At 43.9% G+C, this 16,008-nt stretch overlaps 1 protein-coding gene across 10 annotated transcripts in view; it reads right to left on the bottom strand.

Moving 5' to 3' along the window:
- The window catches only part of TNRC6B (trinucleotide repeat containing adaptor 6B), a 217,752-nt gene that overhangs the window by 10,914 nt on the left and 190,830 nt on the right, over positions 1-16,008 (bottom strand). For 6 of the 10 annotated variants that reach the window (XM_050916818.1, XM_050916874.1, XM_050916809.1 and 3 more), the window contains 10 exons: positions 13,169-13,288; positions 12,502-12,609; positions 12,116-12,287; positions 10,581-10,718; positions 10,034-10,210; positions 8,646-8,792; positions 8,302-8,397; positions 4,036-4,374; positions 3,552-3,622; positions 1,695-1,834 (listed from right to left, as the gene is read on the bottom strand). In XM_050916818.1, the coding sequence (XP_050772775.1) occupies positions 1,695-1,834; positions 3,552-3,622; positions 4,036-4,374; positions 8,302-8,397; positions 8,646-8,792; positions 10,034-10,210; positions 10,581-10,718; positions 12,116-12,287; positions 12,502-12,609; positions 13,169-13,288 (1,508 nt within the window). The remainder of the gene's footprint in view (positions 1-1,694; positions 1,835-3,551; positions 3,623-4,035; positions 4,375-8,301; positions 8,398-8,645; positions 8,793-10,033; positions 10,211-10,580; positions 10,719-12,115; positions 12,288-12,501; positions 12,610-13,168; positions 13,289-16,008) is intronic. The other 4 variants (XM_050916884.1, XM_050916846.1, XM_050916895.1 and 1 more) reach the window with 2 other exon arrangements.

Genomic DNA, 16,008 nt, shown 5'->3' on the forward strand with positions numbered 1-16,008 from the left:
CACGATGAATTGGTAGCAGCACTGGCTCACCACAAACCTGAGGAATTGTGTGTCCATGGAAGATGGAGATGTAGAAATAAGTTTCCCGTAAATCAAGGGTGACATACCAGTCTCCTGGATCCAGGGAGGGAAGATAGAGCCAGGGAGACCATGTGAAACCTTGCAGAGATGGAATCTGCCACAGTACCCTGACTGGTCCCCACAAAACCTCATTGACTGGCTCTGACCACTCTGGAGGGAGCCACTGCTCCTTGGCTTCCAGCCCCAAGTTTGTAGAGACCCATTTCAGGAGCTCTTGATGGGCCCTGAAGTCATCTGGTGGAAGAGGGTTACTAGGACTTGTGATCCTCTAATACCATAGGAGGGTTTGGTCCTTCCTCCTCCATCTGTACCATCTCCACTGGGGCCACTTCAGTGACCATGGGGTGGGTACCAGAGTTGGGGCCCGGTGCTGGTCGGGAAGAAACAGTGGTTCGTTTCTCGGACACCACAGTGTATGATCACTGGGAAGTATGACTGCTGGTACTTTTTCGGCATGGCAAAGGATTTTCCCGCAGATCCTGAAGAGGACTCTTCTCCTAGAGACCATGGCAGAGCTGTAACCACTCTGCTTCCAGACAGTGATGGGAAATTGGTGACCGCTGCGGCAGGGCCATGGAGGGCTTTCCTCTGGGAGGTGCCATGACGGAGCTCACTGCCCCTTGAACTGTTCCATCCCTGGTTGATAAGGGGCATTCAGGGGTGGCCAGTATCAGGAGGGACATGAAATCCTTTATAACCTGGAAAGCCTCCAGAGTTGAGGGGACCCAACTCTGGGGAGGATAAGTGGCCCAGCATGGGTCTCACTTTATCAGCTGCTCCCTGCTTGTCCTTCTTTAGCACCGGAGAGTGCCCTCTTTTGGCATGCTGTTTCTTATGCTTCTTCCTCGGCACCGGGAATGGAGAATGGTGCTGGGAAGAACACAGTGCTGGTGGAGCACTTCGCATGGAGACCAAAGTGCTTGGCGCCGTTTCGGAGTGGCTGAGGACAGTTTGAGGGCTGCCACCATGAGCAAAGCCTTCAGATGAATGCCCCTGTCTGAGTGCATGGACTGAAGGCCCTGCAGATCTTGCATTTCTCCTTAACGTGAGCTTCCCCAAGGCACATTAGACAGATCAAATGCGGGTCACTCACTGGCACAGGCTTGCTGCAGGAGGTACACAGCTTGAAGCCTAGGGACTGGGCCATGCCCAGTCCCTGGAAGGATGTCCCATGACAACTAGGACCGCTATTTACACTATATACACTAATATTAACGGATAACTAACTACGGTAATTACTAAAACTATATACGATAGACTACAGAGTCTAAACCACTCGGAAAGCCTTGCAAGAGCAAGGTGGCTGTTGCAAGCAACTGTGACAGGTGGTAAGGAACAGAGGGTGTGGAGCCGTCAATGCCCCTTATACTGGCACATGTGCATGGGGCTTTGGGGGAACGAAGGCCAGTCCTATGAATACCACTAAGGAAAAAAAAATCTCCAGCAACTGTGCATGTGGCACACACACACCTCGCATGGAATGGACATGAGCAAGCACTCAAAGAAAAAGTTTGACTGAATCATCTCCTGTATGCAGGACTTTTATCAATAGACAAAATCAGCTCTGTGTGGCAGAGGAAAGAGAGTATATGCATGTTGCTGGGGTAACTCACATGTGCAGTGCAGTCTGGGCCTTGGCCGCCTCCTGTTTGGTGTTGTATCGGATTAGGGCGGTGCCCTGGGTCAGGTTCAGATGGAATGTCAGCAGTGGGCCATGCTGCATGCAGATCGTCCTCAAGGTTGACCCATCGATCTGAGGAAGATAGTCAGAAAAAATAACAAAGGTTTACTGAAAGAAAGGGGCACTAAACTTTTTGTTTATAATATGAATACATCTGAAGAACTTGAGGTATGTTAAATAAATAAGATAATTAAAAATTTAGATTTTAAAATATCAGTTAGTATTGTGCTGCATGTCACAGGGAAAAGAGTGGGACCTTGAGAAGGTCAGTGAGAAGGATGGGATGTTATTTTCAAGTAGGTTCTTTTCATTAGGCTTTTGTGCATCTTACAGTGACTTCACTTTGTAGTACAGTGATTAGATACTAAGCTTAGCTTGTTTTAATTTTAGCTCATTCTAGGCCTCCGTCTAATTTTCTCTCCCTTCACCTTGTTGAGATTACTAAATTGTGATTATCTCTGTGTTTCCCAGATTTCCAGTGGAGTAAAAACTGTATTTCTAACCCTATTAGGGCAAGAAATACTGCACCCAAAAAATCATGTCATTCTGATCACCTGATTTGCTTCCCCCCATCGCCAATGATTCAATTTCAGAAGGATTTTAAAACTAGCCAGTAATTTGAAAATGCTAGAGATTACTACTTTACAGTATCTGAAAAACTGGGGATCTCAGTTTTTGAATGGTGCAAAGGATCAGTTTTTAACTTTGGTGGTTTGTGAGCTAAACAACAATTAATACTGTTGCTAGTCCGTCAGACTAACAGAGCTCAGTCTCTCATCTTGGACACTTTCAGCAGCAGCTGTCTCTGATCTTTCTATATCAGCAAGCATCACTTTGCCATTTCCCCTTTCTGATCACAATCAGTTCCATTTATATCCTTTTTCAGTAATTTAAACTTCTCCCAAATCTATTCCTCTGCCATTCAGTGACTGCTAGAACAGCATGAAAGATTCCTTGCATTAAGAGAAACATAGAAATAAGTTTTTTCATTGCAACTAGACAAACCTTTTTCCTATTGCTGCTCTTGCCCTCTATATCAAGGGAAAGGTTCTTTATAACGTGAGTAATGCAGTTTGGCATTTTGGATGACCTGAGAAGATCCCAGCCCTCCTTTCCGTGGTCTTAGTTCTTAAGCTGTGCTGTGTGATAAAATTACCCTACTGGATAATGGGTGGTTGTCTAGTTACTAAACTGCTGCTGATAATCATATAAGCATTTTGTAGGCTCCAATGCAGGCTAATTGGAGTTACTGAAACCAGGATCTCTGTAGAATTTATTTTGAATGGAAACAAGCTCTGAGAATGACGACTGCTGGAGTGTCCTAACTAGGCTGTGCTGTTGGCAATAGCGTTGGAAACATTCTGAGGTTTTGCTATGGAAACCCCAGAGTAAAACCTGGCAGTTCTCCCTAGCTCTTTTATTGACAATGTCCCAAAGAAATTGGAGCCTTAAGCTATTATGCACAACACAATTTATCCACATTTCCTGAATTAAACAAACTTGAGAGTAATTCCTCCACAAAATACCCTGGGTAATGGTGGGGACAGTTATAATGGTCTTATGGCAAATATCAAACATCCTACCAAAGCAACTGAGATCTCTACACATTTAGCTGATGTGATTACTGTAGTCAAGCAGGCTACTCTGACTACGAGCATTTCATCAGAATCACCAAGCCAATTCAGCATAGTTAAACTTCATTAAAACGGGAATAGAAAAGAAGCCCCCAAATCCTGCTCTCTGTAGTTTAGCACTCCCGCCTCCCAAAAGAGGAGTAAAAGAGAAATACCTGTGGAGTGAGATTGTGAAGAACCAGCCAGTAGCTAGGACGAACTGAGCCACCATCACTCCAGGTAGAGGCTGAAAACATTTAAACAGAGAAAGAAATACAAAAGTCAGAAGATAGTGAGAGTACATTTTGACAAACAAATACCTCCTCTGCACTATGCTCAGGTCTTTCTGTCTCTCAGACAATTTCATCTATATCAAACATACTAACAGTGGATTCTGTGCTTCACAGTACTGTACACAAAACAATTCTCACATTTAACATTACGATTCATTTTTGCCAGTTTGTGTCTTCTAGGGATTTCCCCAACCACATAATTCACTTCTCCAACACCACCCATCATTCTTCAAAAGCCCTATGCTGCAGAAATCCTCTCCTGGTAGCTCCCAGCCCTCTCCTTACTCCTCCCCAGGCAGCTCCCGGGACCTTTCCCTCACATTGACAGTAAGTTTCCATTTTAAAAAGGGATATTTTTTTCCTTTACCAGGCAACCGCAACTTCCTCTCTTGTGAAGGCCGCATCATATCCACACCATTAGCGCTGTATAACACACACCCCTCACGGCCGAGCAATGATGCTATCAGGAGATCCTTCTCACCAGAGGCAAGTCTTGAGTCCTGTGCCCCCCACCCCCTGACCGATCGGGGTGCTGTGCTGCTCCAGGGAGATGATGGTTTTGGGTTGGTCAGGCCAGGTGGTGGGCGGGGCAGCCCTGTAGTGTTCCTTGAGGAAATATGGTTTTTCCACATCTTGTTGGAGAGATGAGTGGGATTGTGTCCTATGGGATCTGGGGACCATGTTGATTTGTAATCACTGAATTTTGCTGTAAATAGATAAATAAAGGCATGGATTAATGGGATTTAAGCCCCACAACACAGTCTATGTAACTATGCAGCTATTGTAACAGGCTAAAACCATTTGTATCAGATGCAGGCACACAACGTTGAAATCCATGCAGCTGTAAGCATGTACCAAACTAAAACACAAGCAAAGTCAGACCTGGTTAATCCCTGCTTTCTATATATATTCTGACAGAGAAACTCGTACATTCATATAGAGACCTCTTATACACATTAATATAATCTGAAATCTAACAGAGATATAATTCAGATCTGAGGATCTCAAAGCTCTTTACAATGGTAGGCAAGTATTATCCTTATTTAACACACTGAAAATTGAGGCTCAGAAAATAAAATGCTTGCAGAGTGGGAACGCAAACCTTGCTCCCTCCTCTACATATTAGGCTTATGTTGCTTCCTAAAGATGTGTTCATTTTTGTAGGATGACTTCCATTTTATAAGATAAGAGTTTCATCATGAGGTGCAAAGCAAGAAACTGAGCTATTGTGTAATCTGGATTTATGAGATCCCTGATGACAGGAATTCAGTTTATCTGAAATAGTTACGTTTTGTTATTGTTAGGGCTCAGAAAGATTACTGGACACCTACTAGCTAAGGTTGATCCCAAACATGGCTTTCCCCTAGTGAAGTTCAAAGACCTCCAACAGGAAGCCCTGGATGCTAACAAAATTGGAAACTTCATTCTTGCAGTTCTGGATATGGGGGTCCCCTCTTCTCCCTTTCTTAAGAAAGAAGACAGCAATACATTCTTCAGTTGCTCTTGAAGTTACTGGACACTCTGCTCACACAGTATAAGATTGCTAGGCAGAGTGCAGATTACTCCAGTAACTGGCATTTTACTCATTCTGACAGGACATAGCAAATGAACAATGAAGCATAAGATCCAAAAGTCTTGAAGCAGCACTTGCTGTTCAAGGCAGGGCTGTCTGGGAAAAATGCACTTGTCTAGTCAATCTGGCTCACATCTGGTACGTGCATTTAAGTCTTAGCTATTGTCCAGTTTGTTTGTTTTTCTCCATTTCAAATCTACACTATCAGGGTTCCTAGTTCCCCAAGGTAGCACAGTAAGTGCAAATCTGAGAATGAAGAATGCAGATAATGATTTATAATACAATGTATTTGGATCGCTACCTTCCATCGTGCTTGGAGTCCAGGGGTCTGTAAGTACCAATGGCTTGCATTAATTTTACACATGTAAATCTGAAGTGTACAAAAAAATCTAAACACTGGCAGAGCTAGAAATTTTATTTAGGGATCAGTGAATTCTAACCTGCCTATTTTAGAGGACTCACCTCAAGGAGTCATTTTCCTGCCTAGGGAAATGCTCTAAAGTGGAGTAATGTGGAACATGTGTTAATCCTATTAATTTCTACTTCTTTAAATCATTCCCATCTTTTCTATATGCTAGATATCGTTAAAAGGAGGTAAAGTTGGGTCTGGTGTCCTATTCCCAGACTCAGATTAACTAGCAGTTGACTTTGAAACAGAAACTTTACATGTCCTTGTAGAACAAAGCTACATATTCAGACACTGCTTCAATCAAAGCCATTCTATAGAGTCACACCTATTCAATTATAAAAACTAGCCAAGAACAATGCCAGCTCAAGGGAAAACTTTGGGATTTATTAAAAATCAGAAATCCAACTGGATTTCCTGGGTTGGATATTCAAATGGTTACTCAGTGGTGAGTACAGAGCCCATTGATTAATAGGAATGCTTGGTGTCTTTATAACAAAGAAAAGATGTAGGGCAAAAGTCTAGGCTTTGGTCTACATGTTAAACTGCCAGAATCACTGTAACTCCCTTCTCAAGTCCTGAAGTGGGATGAAGGGTGCAATAAACAGTGGAAGTAAAAATGTTCTAAAAGTGCTTTTCCTTGTTAGAAAGCTGCAAGGTGATTGCATATAGTGTTTCCCTCCCTTAACATCTCAGAGTTCTTGGCTTAGTAGCAGGTACACATAAAAACAAATTAAAGAAATTAAACCCTCACTATTTATCCTAGTAGATTTTGTATGAGAAATGTTTGTACATTTTGTGGATGTTCCCTACATCCTCTCTTCTTTGCCTTCTACTCCATCCTCTGAGGGTATGTCTACACTACGAAATTAGGTCGAATTTATAGAAGTTGGTTTTTTAGAAATCGTTTTTATACAGTCAACTGTGTGTGTCCCCACACAAAATGCTCTAAGTGCATGAAGTCAGCAGACTGGGTCCACAGTACCAAGGCTAGCGGCGACTTCCAGAGCGTTGAACTGTGGGTAGCTATCCCACAGTATCCCACAGTTCTCCACTGCCCATTGGAATTCTGGATTGAGATCCCAATGCCTGATGGGGCAAAAACAGTGTCGCAGGTGGTTCTGGGTACATGTCATCAGGCCTCCCTTTCCCTCCCTCCCTTTGTGAAAGCAACATCAGACAATCGTTTCACACCTTTTTTCCTGGGTTACCTGAGCAGACGCCATACCACAGCAAGCATGGAGCCCGCTCAGCTCACCGTCACCGTATGTCTCCTGGGTGCTGGCAGACGTAGGACTGCATTGCTACACAGCAGCAGCTCATTGCCTTTTGGCATCAGATGGTGCATTACAATTGGTTGCCATCGTTGTCGTACTCCTGGATGCTCTTTTAGCCGACCTCGGTGAAGTCGGTCAGGGGCACCTGGGCAGACATGGAAGTGACTCAGCCAGGTCATTCCCATTTTCTGCCGAGCACCCAGGAGATGATGATGGCTAGCAGTCGTACTACATCGTTTTCTGGCAAGCAGCCAGGAGATGATGATGGCTAGCAATCATAATGCAGCATCTTCTGCTGAGCACCCAGAAGAGGACGATGACCAGCACTCGTACTGCACCGTCTGCTGCCAGCCTAAGATGTAAAAGATAAATGGAGTGCATCAAAACAAGAAATCGACCTGATTTGTCTTGTGAAATCAACGGCCTGCTAAACCCAGGGTTTTGATTTCAATCCTCGAGGGGGCCATTCTGTGTGACAGTTGTTTGTGTTTCTCCTTGATGCAAAGCCACCCCTTTTGTTGATTTTAATTCCTTGTAAGCCATGTCATCAGTCGCTCCTCCCTCCGTCAGAGCAATGGCAGACAACTGTTTTGTGCCTTTTTTCAGCACAGAACCAGAAGCTGCAAAAGCAAAACTAGGTGAGGAGGCAGTGCAGTGACGAGACTGATGAGGACATAGACATGGACAGAGACTTCTAACAAAGTACGAGCTGGGCAATGTGTCCAGGCAATGTGCACATCATGCTGATGGGCTCTGCATGGTCATCTGTGCTGATCAGCTCGCCACGCTAGCCAAACAGGAAATGAAATTCAAAAGTTCACAGGACTTTTCCTGTCTACCTAGCCAGCACATCTGAGTTGAGAGTGCTGTCCAGAGCAGTCAGAATGGAGCACTCTGGGATAGCTCCCGGAGGCCAATGCCATTGAATTGCATCCGCACTACCCCAAATTCGACTCAGCAAGGCCGATTTCAGCACTAATCCCCTCGTCGGAGGTGGAGTAAAGAAATCGATGTAAAGAGCCCTTTAAGTGGGAAAAAAAGACTTCGTTGTGTGAAGAAGTCCAGGCTTAAATTGAGGTAACACTGCTAAATTCGATCTAAAATCGTAGTGTAGACTAGGCCTGACTCATGTGCCGGACCTTTGCATTTTGGACCTTAAAGGGAATTCATTAAAAATAGAGGGTTGTTTTAAAGCAATTGTAATGGAACATTTTATCAGGAGGAAAACTAGCATACCAGCCAATCAAATCTCTCAGTTCCCCAGCTTTCAGGAAGCACTAAAAGACTACATCCAAAGCAGAGAGACAAGGTGAGTGGGTATAGACAGAGAATACTGATGGGCTGGTGACTGTTTTTCAAGATTTGGAACCCACTTACCTGAAGTGCTATGAACATTGGTGAAGGAATTGTCAGAGGCACTGTAGGGCCAGGCACCAGGTGAAGGCAGCGAGGTGTTGAGGGAAGAATTAGACCCTATCAAAGGGGAAAGGAAGGAAGAAAATACTGCAGATAAATATAAGAGTTTCTATAATACTAACACACCCCATTGGTTCCATTTCCACTAAATGTCAGTGACTCACAACATGTCAATGCAGCCTAGGTTTTTTTGTGTTCTCACCCTTTTGGCGGGGGGAGGTGGGGAGGAGAATTAGATTTTTTTTTTAATTACTTCTGTAAAAAGGTTGACATATTGGAATGAATGCAGGTGTCTGCTGTTTTACCTGTGGTGTTGTCCCGCAGAAGTTGGTGGTCAGTATCAACAATGGGAGAGGTGGCTGTACCCCCCAACACACTTCCAGGGGTCACATAGGGGTCAGATTCAGGGTCAATGTTTTGAATACCTTTCCATGGCACTCCCGGCTGGAACTCTGGGATGGGAAGGAATACAAATAGGATGCAGAGACAGAAATTCCATTTACAAGAAATTAACAATTTGAGGAGGTTTTGAAAGGGTTCATGACTATCTTTTATAGGGCTCCTCAATGGATCATCAGAAGACCTTCCTCTATGGAATATGCTTTGTACTACTCCTCTCCTCTCACTATATTGCTCTCCACAGTTCATGTCCATGGGAGTTTACCTCAAAACTGACTTGAATACATGGAGCGCCCTCTGAACTATCTTCTACCTTTTTCTCATTTCAGACTGTGCTAGACTTCAATGACTTCAGCCTTGCTCACTACACTACACCCGTTTCAAGGGTATTTTCTGCACACAGGAGCCTTTCCCAAAGAAGTTCATGCTACATCATGGGTCACTAATGCAATAAGCTCCAGACAGAAAAAAATCCTGCCCTTCCTCATCCCATAATCACCTGGAAAAGCAAACATCCACACCTTTCACTGACAGATGTGCTTTCAATGGGATTTTTTTTTTAAGTTTCCATGCAAGCATAACACAGAATGAAACAGCAAGTAGTACAGAAAAGGAAAACTGATGTGTGTGCATTCTGTGGTTACGTGTTTCTGAGCAGATTTAATCAACTACATTCAAATCACACCTGTATGCCCATCACAAACACAAAGGTCACAGTTCACTTGTCAGAAATCAAGCATCATTTAGGCACTCTACAGTTATTCTGTTCTTAATTCATATTAAATTTATACTGTCAGCTTAACACAGGGGTCAGCAACCTTTGGCACGTGGCTTGTCAGGGTAAGCACCCTGGCAGGACGGGCCAGTTTGTTTCCCTCCTGCGTCCACAGGTTTGGCCGATCACGGCTGCCACTGGCCGCGGTTCGCCGCTCCAGGCCAATGGGGGCGGCAGGAAGTGGTGTGGGCCGAGGGATGTGCAGGCCGCTACCCCATTGGCCTGGAGCTGTGAACTGTGGCCAGTCAGAGCCGCAATCGCCCGAACCTGCAGACACAGCAGGTAAACAAACTGGCCCGGTCCACCAGGGTGCTTACACTGGCGAGCCGCGTGCCAAAGGTTGCCGACCCCTGGTTTAACACTTCAAGTCCTATTTAATATTCAAAGACAACAGATTTAATTGACTGGGTAGAGAGGCCAAAAAAATAACTCTCTTGAGATAGTTAAAAAAGCAGACTGAAGAGAAATGCTCATCAAGTTTACTGCAAGAGCTGAGTAACATCCTTTCCTGTGCAATACCTGGAGGCCAGCTGGCATTGCTGGATTTGCTTCCGATCTTGTTCGTTGGTGGAGATTTGGCAGGTAACCAGCTATCGCCAGCAGAGCCTGAATGGCCACCCAGCGGGTCGCCTGGGATTATGTCAAATTGGTTGTAGGGCGACCCTCCACGGGCTTTTCCAGGGGGCACTATTGCACCTGAAAAGTGGGAGAAAGATATATTTACATAGAGGAAAAATATGAGTTTGTGAAGGGGCAGGAAAACTGGAACCAAGAGAATTTAAAACCACCACAGAAGGAGTAAGATATTAGTTAAGTTAAAGCACATCACACCAGTTTCACTGTAGTTTCAGAACTACTGATGTGTGGGGAGTAAATGTTACTTAGCAGCAGCTGATGAAGTTGATGGGTTAAAAAAAAAACTAGCAGAGGAAAATGTGTTCAAAAACCCGTCAAACAGAGTTCAGCTGGAATGAAGATTTCTCTATCAATATTTTTCATCTACGGTGAAAATTGATGGTATAAAAATGTTCCTATTTCAGGCAGTATAACCTCAAATCTCTCTCACCATTTTTGTGCACATTGGCATCTTGTGAAGCTACGGAGGGCAGCCCTTCCATCATAGAAGTCCACTGTTTAAAGCGAGATTCTGATCCAGCTTCTTTCCCTCCCACCATGCCATAATCCATGCCACTTGAACCAAACCCTGTAAACAGAAAACAATACCATTTTCTCTCTTTCTGTCTGAATCGCCTTCCAAATGGATACTTGTGATCATAAAGATAAATGAAATGGGATGGTAGTAACTGAAACCCCTTTGCACAGCTACACTTCAGGTGGTATGAAAGCAATTCATCTGACTCCCAACCCCACATCTGTGCAGGACACATCATTGTGTCATTCTCACTAAACTTACCAGCTGTCAAGCAGATTCTCCTATGTTACCACGCTGTCAGCTCTGATATTCAGAAAAGCCACATTCTACATGGATGCAAGTATATTCTCCGTATCTTAGCACAAGTCTGTGGCTAGACTGAATTACACTAGAATGACTCAAGAGGGCTGCAAAGGGAGTGAAACATGGTGATGAATGAACTAACAGACTAATGACCTCTAGGTGCTGATGATAAACTAAAACAGAATAGTTCAGATATGTTTTTAAGAAGCCTCGCCCCCCCCCCCCCAAAAGCTATATTATTTTCAAAAAGGCAGATTGACCATTGTACCACATACGACAGTCCAATATCTTTTGTCTGTCCTCCTTTTCCTATCACCACTTCCTAAAGATATTACTATATTCTGTTGCTACAAGCAGGGATTTGGAGCAATCAAATTTTTCAATTGCTCTGCTCTGGCTCCGCTCCAGCTCCGGGCACAAACCTACTGCTCTGCGCTCCAGCTCAGCTCCAAAGCCCTGGCTACAAGTGTCCAGCTTTCAGCAACTTGAGTCCAATTCACTTTTCCAACAGGTCCCAAGTTTTCCTGACTTTTTTTTTTTTTTAAATCAAGTGATAAATGCCTTTGCATCTTCACAGCTTCAGTCCCTATTTTAACACAGAATGTGTGTGTAGAGAGTGAAGGTGGTGGGGAGGAGAAGGGATAACATGTATTTGCACTGAAGGGGAAGTCTATAAAAAAAAGTAATTTGAGAGGCAATGTGATCTAGTGGATAAGCTACTGTACTAAGAATCAATAAACCAGGGTTTTATTCCCAACTCTATCACTAATCTGCTCTGTGACCTTTCATAAATCACTGCACTTCTCTGTGCCTCTGTTTCCTCTCCCAATCTTTGCCTGCCCTATCTATTTAGACTGTTAAGTTTTTACGTAATGCTGCTCTACCAGTGAGCTTTAAAATAAGCTTGATAAGTCAGGATGCCATTGAGCTGCACTCTCTATGGAAAAAAGCCAAACCTAGAAGACTTGCAAGACCATGTAGTTTTAGCAATAGAGCTGACATTGTGACACAAACTCTAAACCCAATGCCTATACAGAAATTAGAGTATCAGAGAATTAGTGCACTTCTGGTGCATCACAGGTCAAACTAATAGAGTAATACTACTGGCAACACAACGAATAACCCCAGCTCATAGCAGTACTCACCAGAACCATATCCGGGTATTTGCCCTTTGGTCTGTATATCTGAGAGACCCACATTCAGAGCATTGGGTACCATGCTGTCTAAATGTGACTTAGGCCCAACTGGATGGGATGGAGAATGCTTCATGCCAGGCTGCCTTTGCTGCTGCTGGAGGGCACTCACCATACGAGCAAGCTGCAAACAAAGGAAACAAATGAGTGAATTTACTCTCAACTAAAACTGGCTGCTTGGATAATCATGCAGTACTGGTTAGTTCTGAAAGAGTGAAAGAAAGCTTAATGGATACCTAGTGATGGAAGTAGTATGGCATGGTCTTTGTTGTAGACATATAAGTTTCCTCAAACACCCTGCACCCCACATTCCTTTGATAGAACGAAGAGTGCCATACCTGTTGCTCTTGCTGCTGTCGCACAGCTTGAGAAATCTTTCTCTGGTTCTGTAACAGCTGTTGTTGCTGCTGCTGTTGCTGCTGTTGCTGAAGAAGAAGCTGACATGCCTACAACACAAATGGAGAAGAAAAAGATATGGGCTCACGTGGGGAAAAAATCCTTGGTGGAACTGATCACTGGAAAATACTTTATTAATAGCTTTTCGTAAGGACAAACAGTTCCTCGCTTTTCACAAGGAAATAAAATCACCATGAAAGAATCAGAAGAATATGATCTGGCTTTCCTATTACACCTAATGAAATTAGAAACAGTATTCCCAGTAGCTGCTTTAGTCAAGTCCCGAATAACAAAATCACTGAAATATCAGCCCACAATTGCTTTCCACCACAAAGTTGTTGCTAAGATTATTACCAACTGACTGTAACAAAAAATAGAGATCCAACTTATAACTACACAGATAAGTTTAGAGTGTGTTCACCCCCTAACAACCATGTGTTTTCCTATACAAAAGAGCAGGGAGTGTTTGTACACAAATAATGCAAAAATCAGCAGAACAAGTCTTGTTTTCTCTTTAGGTTTGTTCCACTTCTGTCTTAGCAGAGTTTGTAGACAGGGACAGGATTGAAGGAAACCCAATCTATCAGTGCAAGAGGACCAGCTACTTACTAGTTGAAACTGAGGAATATTTGGAAGCTGACTCAGCATAGCAATCTGTTGAGGAGATATATTGAAAAGACCTGGGTTCAAGCCACCGTTGGGAAACTGCTTGAGCACGGAGGCAGAAACCTGTGCAGAAATCAATTCAAAACAGCTAAGATTCAACATATACAAAATGGCTCAACAAAAAATGCATTGTTATGATAAAGAAAGTTGGGGAGGATGTATTTGTGAAAAGGATCAAGTATGGCATACACTCAAGTTTGCGTGATATTTTAGGAGAGCCACTAGATTTCATTTTAACTGGCACCTTACACATCCATAAATGAAGAGGTTACTCACTTCGTGCAGTAACTGCAGTTCTTCGAGATGTGTGCCCTGATGGTTGCTCTACTTCAGGTACGCATGCGTCTCTAGAGCCCTTGATCAGAGATTTTCAGTTAGCAGTGTCCTTTGCGCCTGCGCATGCGCCCTATGCCTCCTCTTGCTGGATACCGAGGCTACATCGGCATTTGCAGGCAAATCGCCCTCAGTTCCTTCTTCAAGCAAACATCTCCTAAAGAACTGACGCAGGGGGGAAGGAGGGCCAGTAGTGGAGCACCCACAGGGACAAACATCTTGAAGAACCACAGTTACTGGACAAAGTGAGTAACCTCTTCCTTTAGTACAGATGCACTGAAACCCTGTAGCAGCCCTGCATATTTCAGATACAGATACATTCTTCAGTAATGCCATAGATGTTGCCTCTGATCTGGTTGAATGTGTTATCTCCCTTTGGGGGGAGATGAACGCCCACAGCATCATAACAAGTGATGATATATCCAGATATTCATCTCAATAGTCTCTGAGTAGAGATCTAGGACCCCTTGGATCTATCTGTGAAGGAAATGAAGAGCCTAAGTAACTTCCTAAATTGCTGGGTCCTACCTAACATTCAGCGTATATAAATAGGATTCCAGGAGAGAACTATGAGGCTTTGGTAAAAACACTAGTAGATGAAAGGATTGATTAACATGGAACTCTGACAGACCCTTAGGTAAGAATTTAGGGTGTGGATGTAAAAAGACCTTGTCCTTAAAGAATATCGTAAAGGTGTGTGTCTGGGGGAGACTTTGCCATCAAGGCTTCAATCTTTGCAACCCTGTGTTGTCAGGTCCAATTTTGGCATTAAAGTCTCCCATAAGGATGATAATGTCTTTGTTTGGGAGAATCTCTAATATTTTCTGGAGTCTGTTGTAAAAATCTTTGTCCTCCTCTTCGCTGTCATTGGTTGGGAGGCACATGGCCCCAGGATCATCACAGCATCCTTCAGAACTAAAATGAAGAGGATTAAGATGAATGTTGTTCAGTGCTATGCTCCAACTAATGACAGCGAAGAGGAGGACAAAGATTTTTACAACAGACTCCAGAAAATATTAGAGATTCTCCCAGACAAAGACATTATCATCCTTATGGGAGACTTTAATGCCAAAATTGGACCTGACAACACAGGATATGAACAAGTCATGGGGACCCACGCTCTGAGAGAGATGAGTGAGAATGGAGAGAGATTTGTGGATTTGTGTGCACTTAACAACCTAGTCATAGGAGGTAGCATCTTTCCTCACAAGCGGATCCACAAGAGTACCTGGGTATCACCAGCAGGCACGACAGAAAATCAGATCGATCATGTCTGCATTAGCAAGAAGTTTAGAAGATCCTTGCAGGATGTTAGAGTTAGAAGAGGAGCAGACGCGGCGTCCGACCATCACTTAGTGGTGGCCAGATTGAAGCTGGAGCTGAAAAAGAACTGGATAGACACGTCAGACAGAAGAGTGAAGTACAACGTCAGCCTTTTGAAGGACCATAAGAACAAGGAAGATTTTGGACTGAGGCTGAAGAATAAGTTTTCAGTATTACAGGATCGGTCTGAGGAAGAGGAAGACAGTATACTAAACAGATGGCAGAAAGTGAGAGAGCCACTTAGGTCAGTATGCCAGGAAGTGCTTGGAATTAAGAAACACCAGCAGAAAGAGTGGATCCCAGCAGAGACCTTGATCAAGATATAAGACAGAAAGAAGAAGAAGGCAGCAGTCAACAACAGTAGGACTAGAGCAGCAAAGGCCAAAGCTCAAAAAGAGTATGCTGAAGCCCACAGAGCAGTGAAGAGGAATATCAGGAAGGACAAGACAGAGTATATGGATGAACTGGCAGCAGAAGTGGAGCAGGCAGCATACAGTGGTAATATGAAACAGCTGTATGATACTACCAAGCGACTGTCTGGAAAGTTCAGCAAGCCAGAACGTCCCGTTAAAGACAAGCAGGGAAAGTCTATAACAGGAATAGAACAACTGATGAACAGGTGGGCGGAGCACTTTGAGGAACTCCTGAACAGACCAGCACCATCAAATCCACCAGATATCAACTCAGCTAATGAAGACCTCTGAATTAATTGCGATAAACCAACCAGAGACGAGATCAGAAAAGCCATCACCATGATGAAGAATAGGAAGGTGGCTGGACCTGATGACATCCCAGCAGAGGCCCTGAAAGCAGACCTGGATGCTTCAGTGGAAATGCTGTACCCCCTCTTTGAGAAGATATGGGAAGAAGAAGTGATTCCGGTAGACTGGAAAGAGGGATATCTCACCAAAATCCCCAAGAAAGGAGACCTTAGCAACTGTGCCAATTATAGAGGAATCACACTCCTGTCGGTGCCAGGGAAGGTCTTCAACCGAGTCCTCTTAGAGAGAATGAAGGATGCCGTCGATCCACAGCTACGAGATGAACAGGCAGGTTTCCAGCAGAATAGATCATGCACGGACCAGAGAGCAATGCTTCGCATCATAGTCGAGCAGTCTATAGAGTGG

The sequence above is a fragment of the Gopherus flavomarginatus genome, chromosome 1 (assembly GCF_025201925.1).
Source record: "Gopherus flavomarginatus isolate rGopFla2 chromosome 1, rGopFla2.mat.asm, whole genome shotgun sequence".
NCBI classification, from domain to species: domain Eukaryota; kingdom Metazoa; phylum Chordata; order Testudines; family Testudinidae; genus Gopherus; species Gopherus flavomarginatus.